The sequence below is a fragment of the Olea europaea genome, chromosome 9 (genome assembly GCF_002742605.1).
Source record: "Olea europaea var. sylvestris chromosome 9, O_europaea_v1, whole genome shotgun sequence".
NCBI classification, from domain to species: domain Eukaryota; kingdom Viridiplantae; phylum Streptophyta; class Magnoliopsida; order Lamiales; family Oleaceae; genus Olea; species Olea europaea.
The window spans coordinates 13,500,556-13,525,464 of record NC_036245.1 but is presented as its reverse complement, the minus strand read 5'-3'; the positions used below and the strand labels follow the sequence as shown (position 1 = coordinate 13,525,464).

The following is a 24,909-nucleotide window of genomic DNA, read 5'->3' as shown; positions in this document are numbered from 1 at the left end:
TTTATTTAAACTATTAAGGGTATTATTGTCTTTTAAAGAATTGATATATTTTTGTAATTATCAAACATGAATAAGGGTAGAATTGTCTTTTTAGTGACAAGAGTCCAATGTGGTGAATAAAAAAAAAAAAATGGTCAAACTGAAAAATTGGTTGTTTGACCAAGTCAATTTAAAAAGTACCCCACGCTAATGCATCGTACGAGAAAATAAAATGAAATTTGCAAGGCTGGAAAATATGGAAATTTCAAGGGTGGCATGTGTGGTTAGTTAGCACTAAATGTCTAAATACTTGAAGCAAGATAATAACATATCCTCGTTGGCTATATTAAATTGAACAAGAACAGGCTATCCTCGTGTAATCACGAAACTGGTTACTGCACACAAAAAAAACCTCAAAAAAAAATCTGAATTCATCAGCATTTACCCCTTGTCATGAGGGACGTGTCCTCGTTTTTATATCTCATGATCCAACTTCTTCACCACTCCACTCGCCTGCTCTTGACCACCCCCCATCAGCTATTTAATCTCTACCCTCTTTTAACTGCAATAGGAAAAACAAGATGGAAAGTCTTCTGTGCAATGAGGTGTGGTTTATGAGTCCTGTACCCACTGTTCGTGACAGGGTACGTGCCAATGATCAGTACTATAATGTAAGAAAGAGCGATTATAGCACCAGGGAAGATTGTGAGAAAGCTATAGGGATTTTTCTGGAGAAGGAACCCAGTTACATGCCGAAAATGGGATATGTGAAGCAGATTAAGTCTGATCATTTGATTGATCATGCTAGGTTTAAGGCTATTTGCTGGCTTATTAAGGTAAATATTTTCTTTTCTCACAGCACCAAACCCTTGATTTTATATTAAACGTTCTTGAATGTACTTGTATATTTTTACGTGCATGTTAAATTATTGGAGGCTCAAAAGCGGATGGATCTCTCTTTTGGAACTGTTTTTGGTGCTGTGAGTTACCTGGATCGATTTATTTCGATATCTCAGTGCCAAGTAAGGGATCGATGCTTCTCCCATTTTTTTCATTTTTAACTTTTAGATTTGAAATAAAAATAACTGTTTCCTTGGACAAATTTTCTGCAGGGATGGAAATATCGGATGTTTGAACTGCTTTCTATCGCATGTTTATCAGTTGCCTCTAAATTCAATGAATCAATCACCGCGTCATTGCATGAATTTCAGGAAAGTTCTCTATTGTAATCCCCATAACTTATAAAACCTTCTAATTTCAGACTAAATCTTTGATAGGCGGGCGCACCATCTGAAAGTTCTTTATTGTAATCCCATAACTTATAAAATCCTTCTAATTTCAGACTATATCTTTGGTGTGGATGGTGCGCCCGCCCGACGCCATCTCGGCGGGTGGCCCACACACCTTGGGAGTGTGTGGTGAGCCACCAGCCAAGGTGGCACACTAGTGCAACCGTTCCACCGAAGTTTCTCTCCTAATTTCATGACATCCAAGTTTTATTTCCACAGTTAAAATGCATGTGAATTTCTTTTACAAAAGTTCATTTGACATAACTTTTGAAAAGTCAAAAAATATTTTTGAAACAACAAAGATGTTTTTGAACTTCGGCAATTTTTTTGAAGTGTTTTGTCTGATTGCAAGAGATTTTAAAGTAATTTCCTCAAAAAACTCATCTACAAGAAGCAAAAGCATAAACCATATCAAATGAATCCTAATACTTTTCACTTCATTTTTGTTCTTAGAAAAGTATAACAAGTAACCAATGATTTTGAATTCAAATTCTTTTTTCACATCAACGGTGCCCTTGTTAACAACATGTTATATGATAAGTACTTTAAAACTCAACGGATGAACTAGATCGATAATCCTAGAGAGCAAGCATACGTTAAAACTATTAACTAATATGATAGCATGTACTAAGCAGATCTGTCGCATTATTTCTACAGGTAGAGGGTTTAGATCATTACTTCTCATCAAGGCAGATTCAACGGATGGAATTGACTCTCTTGAAGGCTTTAGGATGGAAAATGGACTCTCCAACTCCATATTCTTACATTGAATTGCTATTCCGCACCATCGATACCTTAAACCAAACCCTTGTTGATAATCTAACCGTACGCGTCACTCAACTGCTTCTTAATACCCTTTTAGGTATGCAAAACTAGCTCGCGCCAGTTTATACTTGAGGGCTTTTACCCTTAATTTCCTTTGTGACTGAATCTGTCTGAGTATAAAATGGTTCAGATTCTAAATTCCTGGAGTTCGGGCCTTTTGTTATTGCCATTTCTGCAGTAAGATGCATACTTGAAGATGATATATCCCTTGATCATTTCTACACATTTATTTCCCAAGATCAAAGGGTAAAATTAATTATTCCCTCTGAACTTCTGCTAATTTTATTATGCATTATGCATGATGCTGTTAGTGTTCTTGATCTAGGAAGAAGTGAACAAATGCCAAAGCTGGATGGAAAAAGAATTATTGATAGATTACAGCAATATATTAGAGTTCCAGAATGCTAATTACAGTAGCCCTGAAAGTCCAGTAACAGTATTGGAGGTGGAGTGGGACAAAATCTATGACTGTCAGCTTGATCTCTTTCTCTTTAAGAAGCCATGGATGAACTTCAGTTTCAGATCAAGTAACAAGAGGAAGAGAGAAGAACAAGAATCTGCACTCTGGAGTGAATGTTAATTGTGTTGTTGTAATAAGGTTATGTTCATTTTAATGTAGAATTTGCTATGACGACTACAATTGTCGATATAATGACATACCAATATAACATAAGACTCTCCTCTCCAATAACTGAAGTTTTAAATGAAAGTTTATGTATTGTTTGAGTCACCAAATTGTTGGAAATTGGTTCAAAATATCGGTTTTAATCAATTGGTTAAGCCAGACCCTAAGTTGATTACGGAAAATTGAAGGCCAAATAATTTCTTGAACCAATTTTAAGTGAATGATAAATTAATACCGTAACACGTGAAAATTGTTAAAATTTATATTCAGGCATGATTTCATATAGATCTATTGGAGTGTGTTTGATTATCAATATTTTTCATGAAAAATGTCAATTTTCACAAAAAATCTTACTTTTGTCCTGTTTAATTAATATTTTTTCATGAAAAATATTTTCCTACTTTTGGTCATATAATCATATTTTTAAGAAAAATAGAAATTATTTTCTTCAGGGGAGTAGATTTTTACTTTTCGGGCAATTCACTCTCTTTCTCTTTCTCGTCTATCCTCTTTCATGTACTCACCAATAAAAAATAAACAAATATTACATTTTCTAGATTGAAAATAAAATCACTTAAATACATTTAATCGACAATTTTCATACAAGTAATTTCTAGGTAATACAATTGCCTAAAATTTAATTTTTTCCTAGGTAAATTTTATATTCGTAGTCAAACACACCCTTAGTGTTTTTTATATTTGAACAAGGGCTCTAGCAAGGGAAAGCGACTTTGGGATCAATAAATGAGAAACTTACTTATTCGTAACTTAAATTAGTAAGAAATTATTCATTTTAATGCTTACTTATTTACATGTATAAATTTACTTATCCTCGAGGCTTAGGGAATTGGAGGATTGGATGCTGGTACGATGACTGGGCTTGTAAGTATTCGTGAATTAATAATCCAGCCAAAAGCCCAACTCATTAAAGAAGTATTATTTTCACCACATTGATTAAAGGTGGATAAGCTCCTCGATTAATTTGATCTCGAATAATGCTATTTTCAATTGCTCACTATTGCAATTACCATATGTGACATACATGTGGCGGCTAATTATTTGTTACACAAGGTAATAAAAAACTACCACATTAATGTATCAAATCACTAACCGTCACATGTATACCACATAAGACGACTGCGACAGTGAGCGACTGCAAATAGCATTACTCTTTGATCTCAGTATTATTTGTACCAAACACAAAATAGAATTAAATTAATCCTTATTCCTTATACAATCTAATACAATGCACCTAATAGAGCACAGGCATACCAAACATGCCCTTAAGTTTTTAGACGAATGAGCTCTATGCATCCACTAACAAGCACGGAACTGAAATAAGAGCTGCATTATAAATTGTTAGTACTAACGTTATAACATCATGATATGCATCATACAAACTTTCATGTTGCAATAACACATTAGGAATAAAGAGATGTAAAGCCATGACAATCCTCGCAATGCTCCAACTCAAACATTTTACTGGCGTTGAAAAACTTGCAGGAAACTACACGACCCTGCATATTCGAGCATCTATCACTGGCACCTTGGGAGAAGACTCGGATAACTCCAATGCATCTGCCAGTGACATCCATCGGTTTCTCCATGCATTTTCCGCCCAATGTTTCAGTTTCTCCCCTTCTGCTTTTCTAGACTGTTGCACAAGAAGTGTTTCTGCATAACCACCTTCACAAACAAATAGTTTAGAAGATCAATGCAGAACAAGTTGTCAGTGTGAACTTTTGTACATTCGATAAAACTGGCAACAAATTAATCACATGGGAAACATCACAAATCAGAAATTCTTGGTGAACATGATACTTGTTGAACACAATACCGATGATAAATACCACCTATCAAAGTTTTGCCCAAGAAATTATAAGATAATTTGAACTGTAGATTAAAAACTTAAAGAAACAGTTTGATGTATAGAACAAATCAATGTACAAATTTTCTTGTCAAGGACGCAATAAAGCACCTTACTCTATTGACCACAAAGATAAACTTCAAAAGAAAAGAAAAATACAAAAAGCCCACAAATCTCCAATTTTATGACAGTTTATGTGACTTGGTAGCTTAAAATTGTTACAGTGACCAAAATTTTCCAACTCATATTTTGTACCGATCCCCACCACAGACTGCAGCAGAAACAAGAAGTATGCTAGCTTTCGTCTCTTCCAATGAGGAGATTGTGTTACTATTAATATATATGATTACCATAATCATCTGTCATTCGTGCTAAAGCTCTGCATAAATTAGGAATCTCTTGCATATTTGTGGTGCGACTTTAACTTTGAGCAGGGGTCATCAGCATATAAGCCACATTTTTAATTTGAAAGTAAAAAGGAAAAAAAAAAAAAAAAAGGAGGGTAAGGAATACCTCTCGCAAGGGCAATTATGTCTTTCCTGTCCACCTTTTCACTGGAACCTATGGAATTAGAAAGATTAACATCTTTTTAGAATTATATACAGGGCAACTGGAAAATGAGAATAATGGATAAATACCATCAATCTCCAAAGGTGGAGCTTTAAGTAGTTCAATTGCCCTTCTATAAAGACCCTGAAAACAAAAACCAGACATTTGCAAATCAGGTATCATCATAACATTGAATGATGTTAAATTAAATGAACAAAACAAGAAGGTGATTCTTACTGTATCAAATTAATCAATGTATAGCAAGCCAAAAACAATAAAAATGGCAAGTCAAACAGAAAATGTAAAGAAGTGTTAACTTTGTCCAACAAAAACAATGCTTATATCAATAATCCTTTATTCAGACCCTTAAAACTGGAATAAATCCGACATTGAACAAGCGTGCAAGATTTTTGCTCATTCAATTGCACTTAAAAGTTATAATACAAGCTAATATCCACTTTTCCGTGTATTCATTCACTGGAACCTTGACATGAAATTTCTAACCTCCTGTATTAGAAGAGAACTTGAGTGCTCCATTGCTGCTTTATGTCGATACATGAGAGCTATGCACGTCAAAATAACACCAACCTTGGGGTGTTGAGCACCTACATCATACAATAAAGCCCAGTAAATATCATATCTTTCATACACCTATCAATTCCATGCAGAATATCAAGAACACATACCAAAGCGATCTTCTGTTTTCTTCAGTGTTGCAGTCAGCATCTCCTCTGCATCAGTAAAATTCCTATAGAGGGGAAACTCATATTCAACTTATGAGGACATAATAGGATAAACAATATAAATGACAAGTTATAGAAGTAAACTAGTATTACCCCATATGGGTTTCAAGCTGTCCTAAAGAACAAGTAGCCGCTACCACAACTTCCTCTGAGGTCATGTTACAAGCTCCTAGGTTGTTTGGATCACCAACATCTTTAATCTCAGACAATCCCCGAATTACCTTCTGATACAACTCTTTTGCATCTGAAAACTTCCGCATGCCATGAAGGAATTCACCATAAGAAAGAGCAGCATTGCCTGCACATCAAAATATCAATAGCACAGATCCCAAAATGTATAGTTTCTCCTCCAAAAATGACTTCTCCAGTTGGGGGGATAATGATACTACAATGTCTCTGGTAAGACAAAACCTTACCAATGCAAAATCGATCGGCCTGAGCTCCCTCAAAAAATGACTGCGCTGCGGAGGAACAATTGATTTGAAAGATCATAAGTAACAAAAAATACAAGAAGACATCCAAAAATTGTGCTCCATCCTTGATGGTCACCTGAGTCGAGATTACCGCACATCAGCTCAACTAGGCCTTTTAATGCTTTAACACGAGCCTCTAGAACCTCGAAGCCACTCACATTACCAATCTCTAGTCTGATTGTTTCCAAAATCTGCAAGGCTATATCTGCAACTACTGATGCAGCATCCTCCTAAATAGAGAGGAACAACTTCAGAATAAATTTAAATTCCCATAAAACAATGTAAAGGAGCTCAATTCTATATACTGGGGCATTCTATGGCTTACTCGATATTGTTCTAGATAAAGTCCCACTAAAGCTTCTGAAGCAGCAACTACAAGAATTACAAGTAAATTCTGCTTAAACATCACAGTTTTCTATCAATAGGAATTGCACTATATACTTGTAAATTCCCTCCTTTGTTTCCCTTTTCCTAAAGAAGAAATTAAAACAATAGTTCTTTATTACCTTTAATAGCAACAGAAGGCAAGCTTAAGTCTTGAATTCTCTCAAGTCTCTCAATGGCCGCCTCATAGGACCCTCTGAAACCTCCATAAATAATAACAAATTGAAAAAAATAAACCCGGCTACATCTCCAGGATTTTCAAATGTCTCTAAGAAATAAAATCAATTTAACAACATTTCAAAAATTCAAAAATAAAACCTTTCTAACAATAAGGTTGAACGGGCTAGTTCAACCAAACCCTTAGAATTGTCATCGGGTTGAGTCGACTCGCACTGATCCAATACTAGTAGTCCTCTCCCATACGAGTCTTCTGCAATCCCATTTTCAAAAAGCATCCATTATAAAGGCTATCAAATAAATTTATTTAGGTAAAAATAAAAACCCAAATTTCAAGAAAATGACTTCATGTAAGCGCACCTGTTTTCTGTCCACGGGCAAGAGACATAGCGTAGTTTATCATTTCAAGGGCAACCGGGTTGGCTGTAAAAGTGGAATTGTTTGCATAAAAATAGATCGGAGGTGGCGCCGCTAATTTTATTGGTGGCAGCAGTGACGGTTTAAGAAGGGAAAAGGAGGGGCCTAGGACATTTCTCGTGGCTCTGGATAGTTTACCCGCGAGACTGATCATACTGTTTCTTTTGGTGTTCTTCTGGGTAGCCTGTTTTCAATCAGGAATTTGAAAGATGGAACCTTGACGAAAGTGAAAACGGATTTATCGGTTGGAAGTTCTTGTGCTCATTTTATAGTGCTCTTTTCAAGGTTTCTTTTAAAATAGCCTTATATATTAATATTTTGATTTATTTTATATATTAAAGAGTGTGTCTGTGTGTGTGTAATGTCTAACATCATTATGATTTCTTTCTTGTAAGATTACTAAATTCATCATACTTAAATCGATCTCAGTTGAGTTAAAATTGATTTCGAAGTAGTGAACTTCATTTTGTATCACATCAATACTAAACAAACACATTAAGGGAGGAGAAAAACCCAGACGAAGAAGATCTACATTGAGAGATGATTTGGTGTTGGTGCACGAACGGAATTGTGAAAGGATGAGGGGTGGGGAGTTTGCTCACGCAAAGGTAGAAAATGAGATGAAGATGTGGATGTAGATGTAGAGAAGTAGGAAATGGATTAGGAAAAAAATAGACGGGATTCAATTAGATCTCTTATAAAATAGAGGTGTTGAGTTTAAATAGTGGAAACGCAATAAAAATTCGTGATGGATAAAATAGATACAAACTCTTTCAAAATAGATAGTATGAAGTTAAAAATAACATAGAATTAAATATAACTTGAATACAAAACCTTTTAAGATTAATCGTTGAAATGAGGATATTTTCAAATTTGTGCATGTAAAAGCATGCTTTTTTTATGTAAATTAAAGAAGGTTGCATTTTTGGACAAATGCGTATCTAAATATTATTCTAGTGTCTTTGTAGTTTTGATTGTTCAAAGCTAGAAAGCAACCGAAAGAAACACATCAAAAGGTTTGAGATTGAGTAGCTATAACAAATCCATTTAAAGATCGAAACCCGTTCAAGACCCTTTAAAATTATTTTTCTTATGTTCTCCCTCTTATTTCTTCTTTACACAAAAGCATATGAGTGGGTGCCCCTTTATCAGATACTCCCTTTATGAGCCATACCTTTATAGGAAGCATAACAACAAAAGGCCCATGGGCTGAAAGTCATTCTTCAAGACTTACAATGGAAGGGCCCACCCATCCAACAAATCTAACAAATACACCTACACGCTAAAAGTACTCTCATCAATAGGGCTGGGTAAAAAAAATCGGTAAACCACCTAAACCAATCAAATCGAACCGGTTCGGATTGGTTTGATTCAATCTTTTGGGTTGGTTTGGTTTTTATTAAGCAAAACCGAATTGGGTTGGGTTGGTTCACGGTTTGAAGGTTCAAACCAGCGGGGAACCAAACCAGCCCAATCCACTAAGGTTCCCCCCTTCCCAAATCACAGATTTCATTCCCAAATCACCTCCGTCACTTGATTGTCCTAATCTAATCTCATTATAGTCGGTTTCTCCAATCTCTCGTCGTCGTCTCCAACTCCCATTACAATCCAAATTTGAGCACTTTTTCCTAGCTCCTATATTACTTCTAAAGCCTGAAATCAACTTCAACTCATCGAGACTCCGACAGTCCGACCCCGTAGCTGCAAGGTGTTTCAATATGGATATTGACAATGAGTGTGAATACATTGGTGAAACCCCACCAACATCAATTCCAGGTGAAATATTACAAATCTTCCTCTACTTCCACTATCATGTTTAGGGAAGAGAGCATAACAGGAAAACTTCAGATGTATGGGATCATTTCACAATAATGGGATATCCAAAAGATGAAGATGTTAGGTGTGAGTGTAAATATTGTGGGCAATCTTATGCTTGTGGGGCTAAGAAATATGGGACTAGTACTTTATGATGTCATTTAGATAAACATTATAAAAAGTATCCTGGTAGGGAAGTTGATGGTGGTGGGACCAATCTTGTGGCTAATGGGTTTAGTAAGGAAGCGTGTAGATTAGCATGTACGAGAATGGTGGTTATCGATAAACTACCTTTTAGTTTTGTTGAAGGGATGGGATTTAGACACTTTTGTAGTGTAGCTTGTCCTAAATTTGATCCTCCATCGCGTAGGACTAGTGTGAGGGATATTTACCAACTATATTTGAGTGAGAATTTAGAGTTGAGAAAGAACCTTACTACTCAACGTCAAAGAGTTTCACTTACTACAAATACTTGGACATCCATTCAAAATATAAATTATATATATCTTACAGTCCATTATGTTGACTCTAATTGGATGATTAAGAAAAGAATTTTGAATTTTTGTGTGATACCTAATCACAAGGGTGAAACCATCGGCAAGGTTATAGAAAGTTGCTGGCATGAGTGGGGCCTTGACAAGGTGTTTACAATCACGGTGGACAACGCTAGTCAAATGAAACGGTTATTTCATATCTTATAAGGAAGATGATTGGTTGGGGATAATGATGGGTGTGTTTTGGATGGAAAATATTTGCACATGAGATGTTGTGCACATATCATTAACTTGATAGTGTGTGAGGGGTTGAATGAAGCACATGATTCAATAGTTAGTATTCGTAATGCAGTGAAGTATGTAAAATCGTCGCCTGCTAGATACGAAAAATTGAAAGAGTGTGCAACTAAAGAAAAGATCGAATCAAAATCACTTGTGTTTCTAGATATGCCTACAAGGTGGAATTCTACCTATTTAATGTTGGAGGCTGCTTTGAAATATCAAAATCCTTTCAAGCACTTAGAAGAGGAGGATGGACATTACTTAAATTATTTTCGAGAGGATGATGATAGTAGAAGAAGCGGTGAACCCCCTTTAGTAAGTGATTGGAAAAAATACATCTATTTTTGTCAAATTTCTTAAAGGGTTTTATGAAATCACTTTAAAGTTCAGTACTTCATTACATATTAGCTCCACAATTTATCTTCATGAAGTACGTTCACTTGTAGCAGATTTAGCATATTGTAGTTTAAGTGAAAATTATCTTTTAGGTGAAATGACTACTAATATGAAGAGAAATTTTGATAAGTATTAGGGAAATATGGACAATGTCAAATGTTGTTGATTACTACCATGCTTGATCCCATATATAAATTGGATTATGTTCAGTATTGTTTTTGTGATATTTATAATGATAAAAAATTGGCTAGTACAATGACCCAAACATTGAGGGAAAATTTGTTTTCTATTTATGACTGGTATGTGATGTATGAGGGAAGTCCACAAAGCAGTCAAGTATCAATGGACATCTGCAAGTGGGTTATCTTCTACAAGTCAAGTCAGTTCCACATGTAGTGCATCTTCTACTCGTATTTCCAAGTTTAAGGAACAACAAGTAGCAAAAGATTCAGTTAAGATGAAAAATAACTTGGAAAGATATTTATTGGATGCTTGTGAAGATATAGAGAAGAAGGAGTTTGATGTCCTTGATTGGTGGAAGGTACATAGAAGTAAGTATAAAACATTGTCCAAACTTGCAAAAGATGTGTTGGCAATCAAGCGTCTACGGTGGCTTCAGAAAGTGCTTTCAGTATGGGGGGAAAAATTCTAGACCCATTTTGTAGTTCTTTAACTGCCAAGATGGTCGAGATTTTAGTTTGCACTCAAAATTGGCTCAAATCTACTCCAAGCGAAAACAAATTTTATATGGAGGATGTAGAGTATTATAATAAATTGGATGAAGGTAATTACTAATTAACTATTTCATTTAGTGTGTTAATTACATGTGTTTCAAATTCATTTACTACTAATTGAATCATTTTATTTTTTAGATCTTTCGGAAGTAACGAAAATGGATGAAGATTCGAACATCAAAGATAAATAAGTCATTTATGTGTTTGTGTAAGGTAATTTTATTGTTTTGCATCGCATTTGATCATATCTTTACAATGAAATATAATTTAAGTTACCACGTTTTGTAGGTAAAGGTAATTCAAAATGATGGCTGGGCTTGGTAGACAACTTTTGGAACTTCGATTTCACTTTCCTGGACATTTTATTTTCCTCGAGACTATACATTAGATGTTAACAAAATTTATTTTTTGTGCTTGAGTTTCTTTTTTGTAACATAAACTCTTGGCTTTGGATTATAATGGGATGGAAAAAAAGCTTGATGAATATTCGGTTTGGTTATGGTTATGTGTTGGTTATTGACTATGTCAGTGTGAGTGGTTAACTTGAATGGCATATATTATTTTTTGCATGACTTTTTATTTTTTATTATGCGATAATATTTGAAAGTCTAAACCGACAAACCAAACCAAATCAAACCGAATTGATTCAATTTGGATTTGTTTGGTTTGGTTTAAAAGATAGAGTGAGTTGATTTGAATTGAAATTTTTTCAAATTGACTAATTTGGTTTTGGTTTCGGGTTGAGGTAGAAACCGACCCAAACCAAACCATGCCCAGGCCTACTCATCAATTCAATTGCACCACTTTAAATAGACTGGTAAGCCCAACCCAATTATTTACCCAGACAAAATGTCTGTTCTAATAACTGGCCCAAATCCATATTCAGTAAGAGTTTTTAAACGATTCTATTTATAAATAGGTAGAAAATAAAATGTAATTGGCACAAAACGTCCCTACCTTTCATGTTGATTGTGGAAAATGTCCCTACCTTTCAATTTTTTGACATTTTACCCTTATTTCAACGTTTGGTTGCGCAAAACGTCCTTTTCCCTATTTTTGAACGTAAAATGATAATTATACCCTCTTATTTAAAACAACAAACCAAAAAAGAAAAAAAAATAAAGTGCAGATTGCAATCATAGTCCCGGACGTTTTGAAAAAATATAAATCAGTCCAATAAATTATAAAAATTAAAAAAAAAATCATCTCTTTCTTCTCTTCTCTCCCTCTTCCTACCCTCTTCCTCCACCACCAAAACTCCACCCCAGCCACCTTGGGCACCGGACTAACATACCATCTTAAAGTCATCACTTCCCTCTTCGAAATGCACCCAAACTTCGATCATAACTCCAATCGATTTGGCCAAAAATTGAAGCCAAAATAGGCTGCCCAAAACATATTTAAACAACAAACTCCAAGCACTCTGTCTGTGATCATTCGAAATTGGGCAAGACCCATATGATTGGTGGATGCGCCATGGTGGGGCGATGCTAGTGGTTGTGGTCCGCTATCGGGAGTTACATTGTCAGCGTTGAAATTCATGGTAGAGGGGGCCGACTGCGCTGTGGAGGAAAAATTCTGCATCTTTGGATTTTTTTTTTTTTTTTGATTTGTTTGATGTCATGGGGCGTCTATAGGTGTGTAGTGGAGTGGGTATACATCGGTGTCGTCGAAAACTGATTTTCTGACAAGATTTTGGTGCATGTTCATCTGGTTTTGGTTCAAAATTTCGATCAAATTTGTCGAAATTGGGGCTGGCGGTTGGGTGAGTTGTAAGGAGGGCAATGAGGGCTTCAAGGTGATATGTTGGTCTGACGGCTAGGGTGGACGGAGGTTGGGTTTTTGATTATCCATATTTGGGTTTTTGATTTTGTTGTTTAAATATGTTTTCGGCAGCCTATTTTGGCTTCAATTTTCGGCCAAATCAATTGGAGTTATGGCTGGAGTTTGGGTGGGTTTCGAAGAAAGAAGTGAGAGCTTCAAGGTGGTATATTGGTCCCGTGCCCATGTTGACCGGAGGGTGGAGTTTTGGTGGTGGAGGAGAAAGGGAGGAAGAGAGAGATGAGAGAAGAAAGAGATGATTTTTCTAATTTTTATAATTTATTGGACTGATTAATATTTTTTCAAAACGTTGGGGAGTATGATTGCAACCTGTGCTTTATTTTTCTTTTCTTTTTTGGTTCTTTGTTGTAAATAAGAGGGTATAATGGTCATTTTACGTTCAAAAATAGAGAAAATGACGTTTTGCGCAACCAAACGTTGAAATAAGGATAAAAATGCCAAAAAAATGAAAGGTGGGGACGTTTTGTGCCAATGACCCGAAAATAAAGGTCGATAATTGAATAATACTTTTGAACTTTTATGAACGAATAAAAAGTTATTTTGAATGTTTATATAACCATATTCAAAGTTTACATAAAAAAATAGGAGTATTTTCAAAAATATCTAATTTCTTGTGTGTCAATTTAAAAATGTCGACTTTTTAAATTTAGCACTAAACTGTCTATTATGCGCTTAACGAAAAAAAGGAGCAATTTATTTATTTTTTCAATTTGTTGCAGATTTCGAGATGTAGCTTCCATGAGAAGTTACATTAAAATGATGTTATCGACATTTCAAATGTAATTCTCGACATTTGTATCCCATTTATATTTTAAAAGTACACATGTCAAATTACAATATTAATGTTCTCGACATTTCAAACATTGTTCTCGATATTTTAAATATCTAGAATGACATTTCATTTTGAACATAATATTTTTCTACATTTGAAATGTAATTTATTATGTTTCTGTATCAATGAGAAAAGTAACATTAATTATGATTTGACATGCGCATTTTTGAAATAAATATGACAGATTATATTTCAAAAATTTATTGGCCACTAAAATTTTTGCAAAAATGTTCATTTCTTGTCTTTGTGTGAAATCATAAATTGTTCACATGGGTATTTTGATCCAAAATATTCCAAAATAGACATTTTTGCAAGGATTTGTGAAAGTGGACATTTTTGGAAATGAATATCTGAAAGTGGACATTTTAAGTAATTTTCTCAAAAAAAATATTTTGATACTAATTAAAATTTTTGTCATAAATGAATATATTTTTTAGATTGTCGTCGGTGTCAAATTTATTGTTGATTAGATCATCATTGGAATTCGACTTTTTGTCTTTCATCAAAACCTCGAACGCTTCCTAAATATAAAACCTAAAAATTGAAGATGAATTGAAAATTTTCCTTTTGCACTCCGCCATCCTTTCCTTGCCTAATTTATGTAATTCAGATTTCCAACAAACTTGAATCTATATCTTCTAATGAGAATGCAAAACCAGGATCCACGCTCCATTTTAATTCTTTAAACTCAAGGCCGGCCCTGAAATTTTGGAGGTCTTAGACCAATTTCAAATATGGGACCATATATGTTTGTGTGTGTGTGTGTGTGTGTGTGTGTGTGAAAATATATGTAAAATGAAAAATTAATAATTTTTTTGGTACTCTTACCGAAGTGGAACTTTAGACGATCACCTACCTCACCTATAGTTAGGACTGTCTTTGTTTAAACTTGAGCTCGGACATTTGTTTCCAATTAGGTAGAAAAATGTACCTCCTTGTCGTGAGCTCGACCCAAACTGACTCAAATCGGGTTGGATTGTCTTGTTGGGTCTGGTTCATGGGTCTTTTTTGTCCATTCCTAATTACACCCTTGTCTTTTTTTATTTTGAAGGACTCTTAACATACTGCTAAAAACAAGAAGGTAAATAATCTTTGCCATTGCAAATCCTTCTCCATGTGTTGAACCTACTCTCTTTCTTGTTTTGTTTTCAACGTGACATGAATATATAAAGAAGGATTTGCGAATGATAAACTCCTTCACTTGTATCGAATTAAATTACATGCCCCGTTTTAATATTTGAACACAACTTTTCTTTAAGAGTCCTAAAGACTTAACCCCTATTTGTCTCCCTTTAAAATAAAACTCGTTAATTATACTAATTTTCAATTACACGTTCACACAATAAAATATTTTGCATGTAAACACAAAATATTTTCCTACTTTTTAACTATACATTCTTTAAAAAAATCATTATTCAAAACATTATCCCCCCCCCCCCTCAAAATGATGGTCATCAAACAGGGGCTTAATAATATTGAAATATTATGATTTTTATTTTCCCCCTATCTTGTTCATGAACGAGATAGAGACTATAAAAATCCATTTTATAAAATCGACACAATTGCTTTGCCTTCACGACAACTTGCAATACTTTGTTATAACTGTTGGGAATTTACTTAAACATGCACAGCGGAATTTAACAAATTTCAATTCCCATTCAGGATTCGATTTTGTATTTAGATAAAAATTGTGATAAGAAATATACATTTTCTATTAATTTGCAAACTCCTTCGCGTTATTTTTTTCCAGCAGCTTGAATCTACCTCCCACAGCTGTCCAATTGTCCAGCCTCCAATGAAATCCACACAGAGAATAGACTGCAACTGCTAGGGTTTTCCTCTTGTGCCAGCAAGAATAATGAAAACCTCATGGATCTCAAACTCTAGTAATGTATTTATATAAATCCAAACGGGCTCGGTCCGATCCGGTCCATTGTTTAATTAATCCATTTAATTAAACCCGGTCCGTGAATTAATCAATCCAATTAATTAATTCGGGAATATAAATAACAAATCCAATTAATTAATTTATCCAACGATTGTTAAATTAATCAATTGAGAATTTGCAACCTATCAATTCTCTTTTGTGTGCGACCCATTAGGTTCCCGACCACGATGCCTAACGACGTAAAATATTATTTTGATCTAATCAAAACTGATAAATTAAACACTCTTTTAATTTATCACAGATTCGCACTCGTCGTCCCAGATTGACATCTGGTAATGTATCAGGGCAACATATGTGACGGAAAATGTCACGTGGTATGAGAAAACCAAAACTGTTCGTTTACCATGAAATTATAATCTTTTCGTCAATATGATCCGATCAACTACGAGATATGGAAGTGTGTCAATCTCGATTATCGATCATATCTTTCATTCTTCTATTAAGTCAATATGAGTCGAAAACTCTTTTCGACTTATATGTACACTTTGGCCAAGGATTTCATTATTGACTTAAGTGAATGAAATGCAGATCACAATCTCTTACTATCTAAGAGTGACGAATTTTCTATTGATCATTCACAACCTTCATATGGTTCTTGACATACCCGAACGATGTCATATTAGCGGCCCTTGGCAGAGCAACATCCAACAACGTCAAAATATGACTGTCCTCATATAAGGTACTATGATGACCTCAAGTTGTAGGACCAATTTCATTACCGAACGTTAGAGATTAACCACTGACACTCAGATAGTTATCCATGTGGAATCTCTTAGCGGGTTTCCAATGTTTTGTTCTATAACAAAATATCCACGTGTTCATTTAAATGTCACCACACTTTAACTCGTGAGATCAGCTACTTACTTCACAAGTAAGAAATGTCACACGTGATGGTCTAATTGTATTAACGATATCCGTATCTCATTATTACTTACGACCATGGTTTATTCAAGATCCAATTATATGTAATTTGTATCTTACAATCACAATTTCTTGTGATTAACAGATCACTTAAAATTGGATTTTCGGATTCTATTATTTAATATTATTTATCACAAAATTAATTTAAATAAATGATAGATCTCACCAAAATCAAATGCATTAAACATATTAAAAGCGTTTACAACCTAAATCGATTGGATCCAGTACCTAATACTTACAATAACTCGTAAGGTTTACTCTTTCAAAGACATGCAAACTCGTGAGAATAATTTTTATGTCACTTTTGCTTTCACTATGAGAAGAGAAGCTTGTACTACAAGTCATCTAAAGCTGGGAGGATAAAAATCCTCAATATTCCATAGATTTCCCTTTGCATGATCAACAAGATTGTTACTGTTATAGTATCTTACAGCACAAGTTATGTTCAACTTGCCTCTTGTTAAGTCCAATCTTTTCGAGTTGAATAATAAAGAAGTCTTGTTGCAAATAAATTGCATATTGTCAAGCAAGTTCGGAAGTGATTATGAGAATTGATTTTTTGACTGTTAGAGAAAAAGGTGGATCTCGCTTGTGAATGAAGAAATCATAAATGACGATTTGTATAATAAAATAACGATCAAAAAATCAATTTTTTCGAATAAAAAATTACCACCAAACGGAGCATGTGTCTAATAGAAGAAGAAGCAATAATAAAAGAAGAAAACAAAGGTGAGACAATAATTGTAATATGATTTTAAGTCATAAATAACATATTATGATTCCAAGCGAGCATAGGGTGTGACTAAGGTTCGTACCTGTCTGCCCCCCATTAAAATTATAATTCATTTTTTTCTTTTTTGTTATCAATCATACATTCTTCAATAAAATAATATTATACGTAATTCCAAAATTTTCCTTTTTTTTAACCACATATTTTTTTTAAAAATACTTTTCCAATCATTAAAATTTCAAATAATGGGGGCCAAATGGAAGTGGGGACAGTCGGTTTCCAGACCTCCACTGAAATTTGGATTTTCTTCCTTTTTTGGAGAATAAGAATTTATAATTAAAAAATGAAGTAAGAGAACGAGCAGACAAATGTAAAATGGTGGTGAAAAATTAACAAATAAATTCCACAAACTCAAGTATTTATTCATTTTTCCTCTATCACTTATCCCAATTTCCATCCATACTTCGCAAATTCAGGTAAATTTTTAATTACTATATATGAATATGAAAGATTTATATTGGTACAACTGTACAAGTAAAGTTCACTTACCTCGTAAGCTCTTTTTTTTTTTTTTTTTTTTTTTTTTTTTTTTTTTTTTTTTTTTTTTTTTTTTTTTTTTTTTTTTTTTTTTTTTTTATGCAAATTTCAATGACCATTTGTGTTATTAACCGAACTTTATAGGACGGTTCAGTTCGTGCTTTTAATTCGATCAGAAAAAATGTAATTCATTCTATAAAATCTTTAACATTATTATATCATCACGTTTAATTAACTCATGATCTCACTGATTTTGAATCCTGACTCAGCCACTTTTTCCATTGTTATACAAATTTGAAGTGCCTAAGCCCCTGTTTGAACCGCATTACATTAAATTCTATTATATTTCATTTTTCTCTCTCCTACTTTCAACCACACAATCTTTTATAAAATAATATTACACATAAATCGAAAACTTTTCATTCTTTTTCAACCACTCATTTTTCAAAAAAATACTATTCCCCCCATTAATTTTTCTACGTAATGGGGATCAAACAGGGGCTAATTAATGAATTCTCCCTAGTATTAATCTGATTAGAACTGAAGGTGCTGGAGATAAAGAGGTAGATTAGTCTTTGTAAAAGACTAAAGATTCAGATAATATATTGTAATTACAGTGCTAATCCCAAATCAGAAGCAATGCATATATACCCATTTGTCTAAAAAGAGAAAAAGTGAAAAAAGGAGAAATTAAATAAACATAAATTGTTCCCTCGATGATTTACTAGAATTTCTCCTCCACAAAAGGTTGGTTCTTTAAATCCTGCAGCACAAGTGCAGAACATAGGAAACCTGTGCCTTGCAAATCGTCTCCTCGACTCCTCCGAATACCTTGAAAATGTTCATATCCACACTTCTTTTCTCCATCATTGTCTGCATATTCCTATTTCTCACTAGAACAAGTATAGTTTTTTTCTGCCTTTCTGTCTAAAGACCATGGAAAAAAGAAGTTGAAAGTTTTCTTGTATGCATTTTCTTGCTTAATCGAAAGATAGAATTGTTTTAACTCTTTTATCTTCATGTTTTCAATTTGCAGGTGGGATTGGTCATCAACTCATATTGGTGAACAACTGTAAGGAGAGGGTATGGCCAGGAATACAAGGCGGCGCAGGCATACAAACCCTGAAAGATGGTGGATTTCTACTGACTAGTGGCCAGGAAGTAGTTATCGATGTGCCAGAGAAATGGTCGGGAAGAGTGTGGGGAAGGCAAGATTGCAACTTCAATGCATATGGAAAAGGCTCGTGTGCCACCGGAGACTGTAATGGACAACTACACTGCCAGGGATTAGGCGGCGTGCCACCTGCAACAGTGGTGGAAATGACACTAGGGACATCAACTTCCCCACTACATTTTTACGATGTTAGTTTAGTCGACGGCTTCAATTTGCCAGTATCAATGAAGCCTGTTGGGGGAGGAATTGGGTGTGGTGTGGCTTCGTGTGAAGTTGACCTGAACATATGTTGTCCATCGGCATTGGAGGTTAAGGCAGGAGACAAGGTGATCGGGTGCAAGAGTGCGTGCTTGGCCATGCAATCGGCCAAGTACTGTTGCACGGGAGAGTACTCAAATCCTAAAACCTGCAAACCAACACTGTTTGCAAATCTGTTCAAGGCTATTTGTCCAAAGGCTTATAGTTACGCATTTGATGATTCTTCAAGCCTTAATAAATGCAGAGCTTCGAGGTACGTTATCACTTTCTGCCCTCCAAAATGAGGATCACAAGAAGAAATAAATAACTTCAAGGCTGATGTAGTAGAAGATTGAATATCAGTGGTTAAATGTGTTGAAAAATGTTCAATCAGCTGAAGCTTTCTTACATTGTAGCATGTGTTTTACTTTTGTAAGAGAACTGAATAGTTGATTAACAACACTTGACGCTCTCAACTACAAAGAATATGGTTTGAAACTGGGAAAAACATGAAGAAACTCGAGCAATAACAATTTGAAGTGAAACCAAAAGAAAGTCATATGTGCTCAAAACATTTAGGCTACGTATCCAAATACTAAGATACTAACCTGATATACAGCAGTTGATCGGCATGATCACCCTTTCCATAGCATGTTATCTGATCGTGAATTGGACTTGCCTCCCATCGGAACACAGAAAATTTTATCATACATAAAACGGGCTACCCATTTATCAAGCATGTGTGAGTAGGAATAGGATAACCAAACAAGAAGCATATTACAACTCAGTCTGTTGCTAAAAAAATAGAATAGTTTCGTCACCAGGTAAATTATTGTAAATTACAAAAAGCAAAACATGTTAAAACTAAGAGAGGAACCAATTTATTGCAGTAACAAAACGCGCTACTTTACATCAGAAAATTCATTTTAAAAGAAAATCTAATGATTCCCATACCATTCACGAAAATAAGGAACATAATTTGCTTTTGCAGGATTAAGAAAAGACTTCCATTTGTGATTTTGTTTGTAAGACAAATGTAGTAGATTTATAAAATACATTTAAGACAAAAAAGAAAAGCGAAACTGAGCAAACGGATTTCTCAATTCACCTACCACTCCAATTACAGCATTAGGAAACATTGTTAGCTGGGGGTCCAAAACATATTAATATTGGTTTTCCATCTTCTCATAACTATGGTTTTGTATCTCGATCCGGTTAGCAGCCCAAGCTGTAAGTGGTGGTTCAAAATGCTTGCTGGCAACCTCCGGTGGAAGTGCATCATCTCCTGGGAGGGCAAGAATCTCCTCACAAAGGGCTGATGGTTCATTATAACAGGCACTCCAAAGAGAGTCCACAAGCTGTCTTTTCTCTTTGCAGCCCCCAAACAGTGCAATGCTGAAATTACAGATGGGTTCAAAAGTGTGAGAGCCATTCATAGAAAATACTATCTACAAAGCACCCTCTATACAAATATGCTGCTGTTACCTCAAATTTTATTTTGAGTTTCAAAGGTTGCTCTAGTGCACCACTCCATTCAAAGGAAAATTTACAGGTCCTTTTCGTAGTGTGCAAATTAATGAAGCCATTGACGCAGAAAATTCTTCACAATACATTGCACATAAATCTTGCTATCTCTGCCACTCAACAACATCCATTCACATGGATCCAAGATCTACGCTGGTCTTTATTTGCAAGAATATCAAGCTGTCTCCTAGAATCCATGTCCTAGATCCAAGATAAGTGTTGTCAAGAGCTTCAAGTACAAGTCGTCGACCGATATGTAACTAATGAAAATTACTCATAGCCATCTCCGACAGAAGTGCAGCTCATTACTCAGCTATAGGTATATATATCAGCCGACCAACCATAGATTTTAATCTTTTAAAGGAAAGGTAGTAAAGCTGAGTGCATTAATCCTGATAGCTCCATTTTCTCTCTTCGCCCAGAAAATCCTGTCTATAAATTACCCCAGAATAAAATGAAAAGGGAAAAGTGAACAGAATATTCAATTGAAACCATATCTTTGTGGTGGTATACTTACTCCCTAAAATTCTAGAGAGAACTAATAAAATCCTAAATAATCTTTATTCCTCCATACAAATCACAAAAAATATCCGAGAAACAGACTGCACAAAATAAACTCACCATTAGCCATATCAATGGACTCCACATACTCTTATTGCTCATCCAACATATCTGCACTCACAAGAATCAGTAAAAACCCGATCTTCGAACAACTGACATTTGATTCATAAAAATAAACACGGAATCATCAATTTTCATTTATAAATACCTTCAATATCTTGAAGAGTTACGCCCTGAGACTCCAAAACCTGCTCTGGTGTCTGCATAACCAGAATTACCTCTTTCATTCGTTTTACAACATCTACAATCTCATATTGCATTGCATCCATGAACCATTTCCTATTCTCCTCACTAAACCCACAAAAATAAAAATGACAACACATTAACTTGGTTCAATTCAAACAATAATTCGAAATCCCAAAAGAGATAAATAATAAATAAAAGGTCTTCGTTCGAAAAATACTTTTGTTTCACAACCGACCAAAACACTTTTTTTAGCGTATAGATATGAAACCAAAATATTGTAAATTTGTAAAATACCTCAGATTACAGGAAGAACCGGTGCTATTAGAGTGAGAGAGACTCCATTTAAATAAGCCTTCACAATTAGAACCCTCCTTTGCCATTTCCAATCAAACAATTATAACAGTGAAGATCAAAGTCGAAATAAATATGCAGAAATTCAACGACAAAGTTGAAGAAACTGGGATATATGACCCATCCAAAGTCAGATGGAACGTCGGACTGTAATGGGCCGTAGGGCATGGACCGGATCGAGCCCACTCTTGTTAATGGCCCATATTTTGTGTTGTTTATTTTGGGGAAAATTACACCGTAACCGGTATTAAAAGAATACTTTTTGAAAAAATAATGTTATTTGCAGTGGCTCACTGTGACAGTCGCTCTACGTGGCATACATATGGCAGGTGGTTATTTGATGCATTAATGAATAAAAAACTACCATATTAATGTATCAAATAATCACATATTATGTGTATGCCACGTAGGACGATTATCGCAATGAGCGACTACGAATAGCATTACCCTTTTTAAAAATCAAGTTTAAAGTTTAATTAATCATAAATCCGGTAATAATTATACATTTTGATATTAATAATAATATCATTATTAATCAACCTCGGCCTCATTTTAAAAACCTAAATCTCTCTCTATCTTAACTCTCTCCTCTCTCTTCTCCCCGCACTCTCCCGACGATTCGCTGCTATGTATAGCTTCGGCGCTAGACAAACCACCATAAGCTAAGCTCCAACGAGCTATTTCGAATGCAAATCTTGTGCAAACACCACCGCAAAGCTGTAAATGCGCAGAGGTTCCGATTACAGATGCTATTGGAGCTTTGTCGGCGAGACACCACCACTGCAGATTTGCTAAAGGTGACGCTCGTGCTTGCTACACAGATGCTGTTTATTACACCCTATTTTAGCTGATATGATTTTTGGTGGTGGTACACGGTACATTGACGATCTGAAACCTATAGATCTAAACGTCGGAGGTGTTATTACGTGCTCGAAGATCTTTAGATCAATGAGTGATTTTTCGTGCTGATGTGGTTTTTAGCAGTGGCGAGAATGAGGGCGTGTGGTGGTTTTAACGTTGCTTATGGTGGTAATAATGGTGGTTTAGGGCTGCTACGATTTTCAGCCGGGGCGACGTCAAGGTGTGATGGTGGTATTGATGCTGCTTGTGGTAGTGGTTTGGGATTTCTGTGGTTTTCAACAATGGCTACATCGTGGTGTGGTGGTGGAGTTGATGTTCCTTGTGGTGGTGGTAGTGTGTGGTTGAAGGTGTTTGTGGTGGTGGATTTGACAGTTGGCATTGGTTTTGATGGTGTTTGTATGGCGGCGGTTTTCGTGGCGGTGGATTTGATAATTGAGGTGGATTTGGATGGTGTTTTGGGGGGATGGTGGTGGTAGTGGCGGTTTGATTGTGTTTTATTGAATTTGATAGTGGTTTAGGGATCGTTTTGGTATTGTTTGGGGGGTTTTATGTGGTTTTTGTTAGTTGTGCAGGTAGAGATGTTGGCAGGGATGGTGAATCTGGCGGTGGTGTGGTAGTAGTGGTGGTGGTAGCAGCGATGGTTGCAGGGAGAGGGTGGTCGCAATTGACGGTAATGTTGGTGGAGATGATATGTGGCCAATTATTTGTTCATATGTGATTAATTACTCAATTGTGATCTAAAAATTTAATAACATGTGATGGAAAATTAATTTGTGACCAATTAAAAATAATATGTGACCAATTAATTGTGATCGACAAATGAACTGTGATCTATAATTTTTTTGATTTGTGACCGATGAAATAATCTGTGACCTATACAATTTTCGATTTGTGACCTCGAAATAAACTATGACCTATACAATTTTTGATTTGTGACTTTGAAGTAATTTGTGACTAATTAGTTCGATAATATGTGACCAATAAATAAATTGTGACCTTTACTTGTGTATCTGTGACTATTAATTTTATAACTGTAACTTTATTATATTTAATTTATAAATATTTTTAATTAATTATATATATACCTGAATTTTGAACTTTTAAACTATTTACATCACTTTTGAATTGGTGTAAACAATACACCTTAAATATGATTTTTTTCCCCTTTATTTTGCCCCCGTTTGATTCCCATTCTTTGGTCACAAAAATGAAAAATATAATCGTTATTCATCACATCAAGCCACCATATTTAATTTTCTATCTCTTGTGTGAGTCCCGTAATGACTATATTTTTTATTTTAATTCTTTTGAAAATAGAAATTAAACGGGAGCTTTATTTTTATATTTGGTGATTGATCGGTATTTTTGGAGCTGACTTGATACTCTTTGTTGGAGGGGATGTTATTTCGGTTGGTATATTGATGAACTGTTTATCAAGCTTTGGTGATACGTAAATACTTAAGATGAATGTTGACAAATCTAGGTTGTATACCGCAAATGCTCATGGACAAGAGTTGGAGGACATTCTTGCTCTTAAGAACATTCCTTAGGGCTCCATACCATTCTCGCTACTTGGGAATTTCACTAGCGGCTGAAAAATTGAAAGTTAACACTTATGATTCTTATGATTCCTTCATCAACAAAATCTCATCATACATTGGTGCATGGTCTAGCACTTCTTTGTATTTTTTATTTTGCATTTTTATAATTATGAGGAGAATCTTTTATGTTCTATTAACGATTTATTTTAGGACAAAATTATTATTGGGACCAAGATGTACTAATTGATGACAAATTAAGGATAAAAATGTGATTAAAAGATCAACGACATAAATATTACTATAAGCAAATATTGAAGTTAAAACGTGGTGCTGGAAATACAAATTATGGTCAAATGTAATTATTCAATAATTAGTAGACATTGATCAATTTGAACGCATTGTAAAAGGACTAAAATGCTAACAATAGGAAAAAAATTACGTAATTCGTCCTTAATTTATTGCTCCAAAAAAAGTTCATCTCCAAATTTTAAGAAAGAGCAAGTGAATGCCCAACTTATCTATTATAGTTATATAATCAGTCTTCAACGAGAAAAT

At 34.8% G+C, this 24,909-nt stretch overlaps 3 protein-coding genes across 3 annotated transcripts; 2 read left to right on the top strand and 1 right to left on the bottom strand.

Annotated features, from left to right (window-relative positions):
- Positions 1–550: 550 nt before the first annotated feature.
- LOC111400069 (cyclin-D2-2-like) lies at positions 551–2,800 on the top strand. The gene is made up of 5 exons (XM_023027522.1): positions 551–815; positions 915–1,001; positions 1,092–2,130; positions 2,224–2,339; positions 2,419–2,800. The coding sequence occupies exons 3-5, from the start codon at positions 1,971–1,973 to the stop codon at positions 2,671–2,673; spliced, it is 531 nt and encodes a 176-aa protein (XP_022883290.1). The 5' UTR covers positions 551–815; positions 915–1,001; positions 1,092–1,970; the 3' UTR covers positions 2,674–2,800.
- A 1,125-nt stretch (positions 2,801–3,925) lies between these two features.
- LOC111399736 lies at positions 3,926–7,608 on the bottom strand. Its single transcript, XM_023027207.1, has 12 exons — positions 7,272–7,608; positions 7,053–7,164; positions 6,857–6,930; positions 6,676–6,722; positions 6,427–6,580; positions 6,294–6,338; positions 5,971–6,175; positions 5,821–5,882; positions 5,639–5,739; positions 5,224–5,278; positions 5,099–5,146; positions 3,926–4,404 (listed from the first exon to the last, which is right to left on the bottom strand). The coding sequence occupies exons 1-12, from the start codon at positions 7,480–7,482 to the stop codon at positions 4,226–4,228; spliced, it is 1,293 nt and encodes a 430-aa protein (XP_022882975.1). The 5' UTR covers positions 7,483–7,608; the 3' UTR covers positions 3,926–4,225.
- Positions 7,609–18,498: 10,890 nt separating this feature from the next.
- Positions 18,499–19,732, top strand: LOC111399735 (thaumatin-like protein). Its single transcript, XM_023027206.1, has 2 exons — positions 18,499–18,761; positions 18,896–19,732. The coding sequence occupies exons 1-2, from the start codon at positions 18,698–18,700 to the stop codon at positions 19,573–19,575; spliced, it is 744 nt and encodes a 247-aa protein (XP_022882974.1). The 5' UTR covers positions 18,499–18,697; the 3' UTR covers positions 19,576–19,732.
- Positions 19,733–24,909: the final 5,177 nt, after the last annotated feature.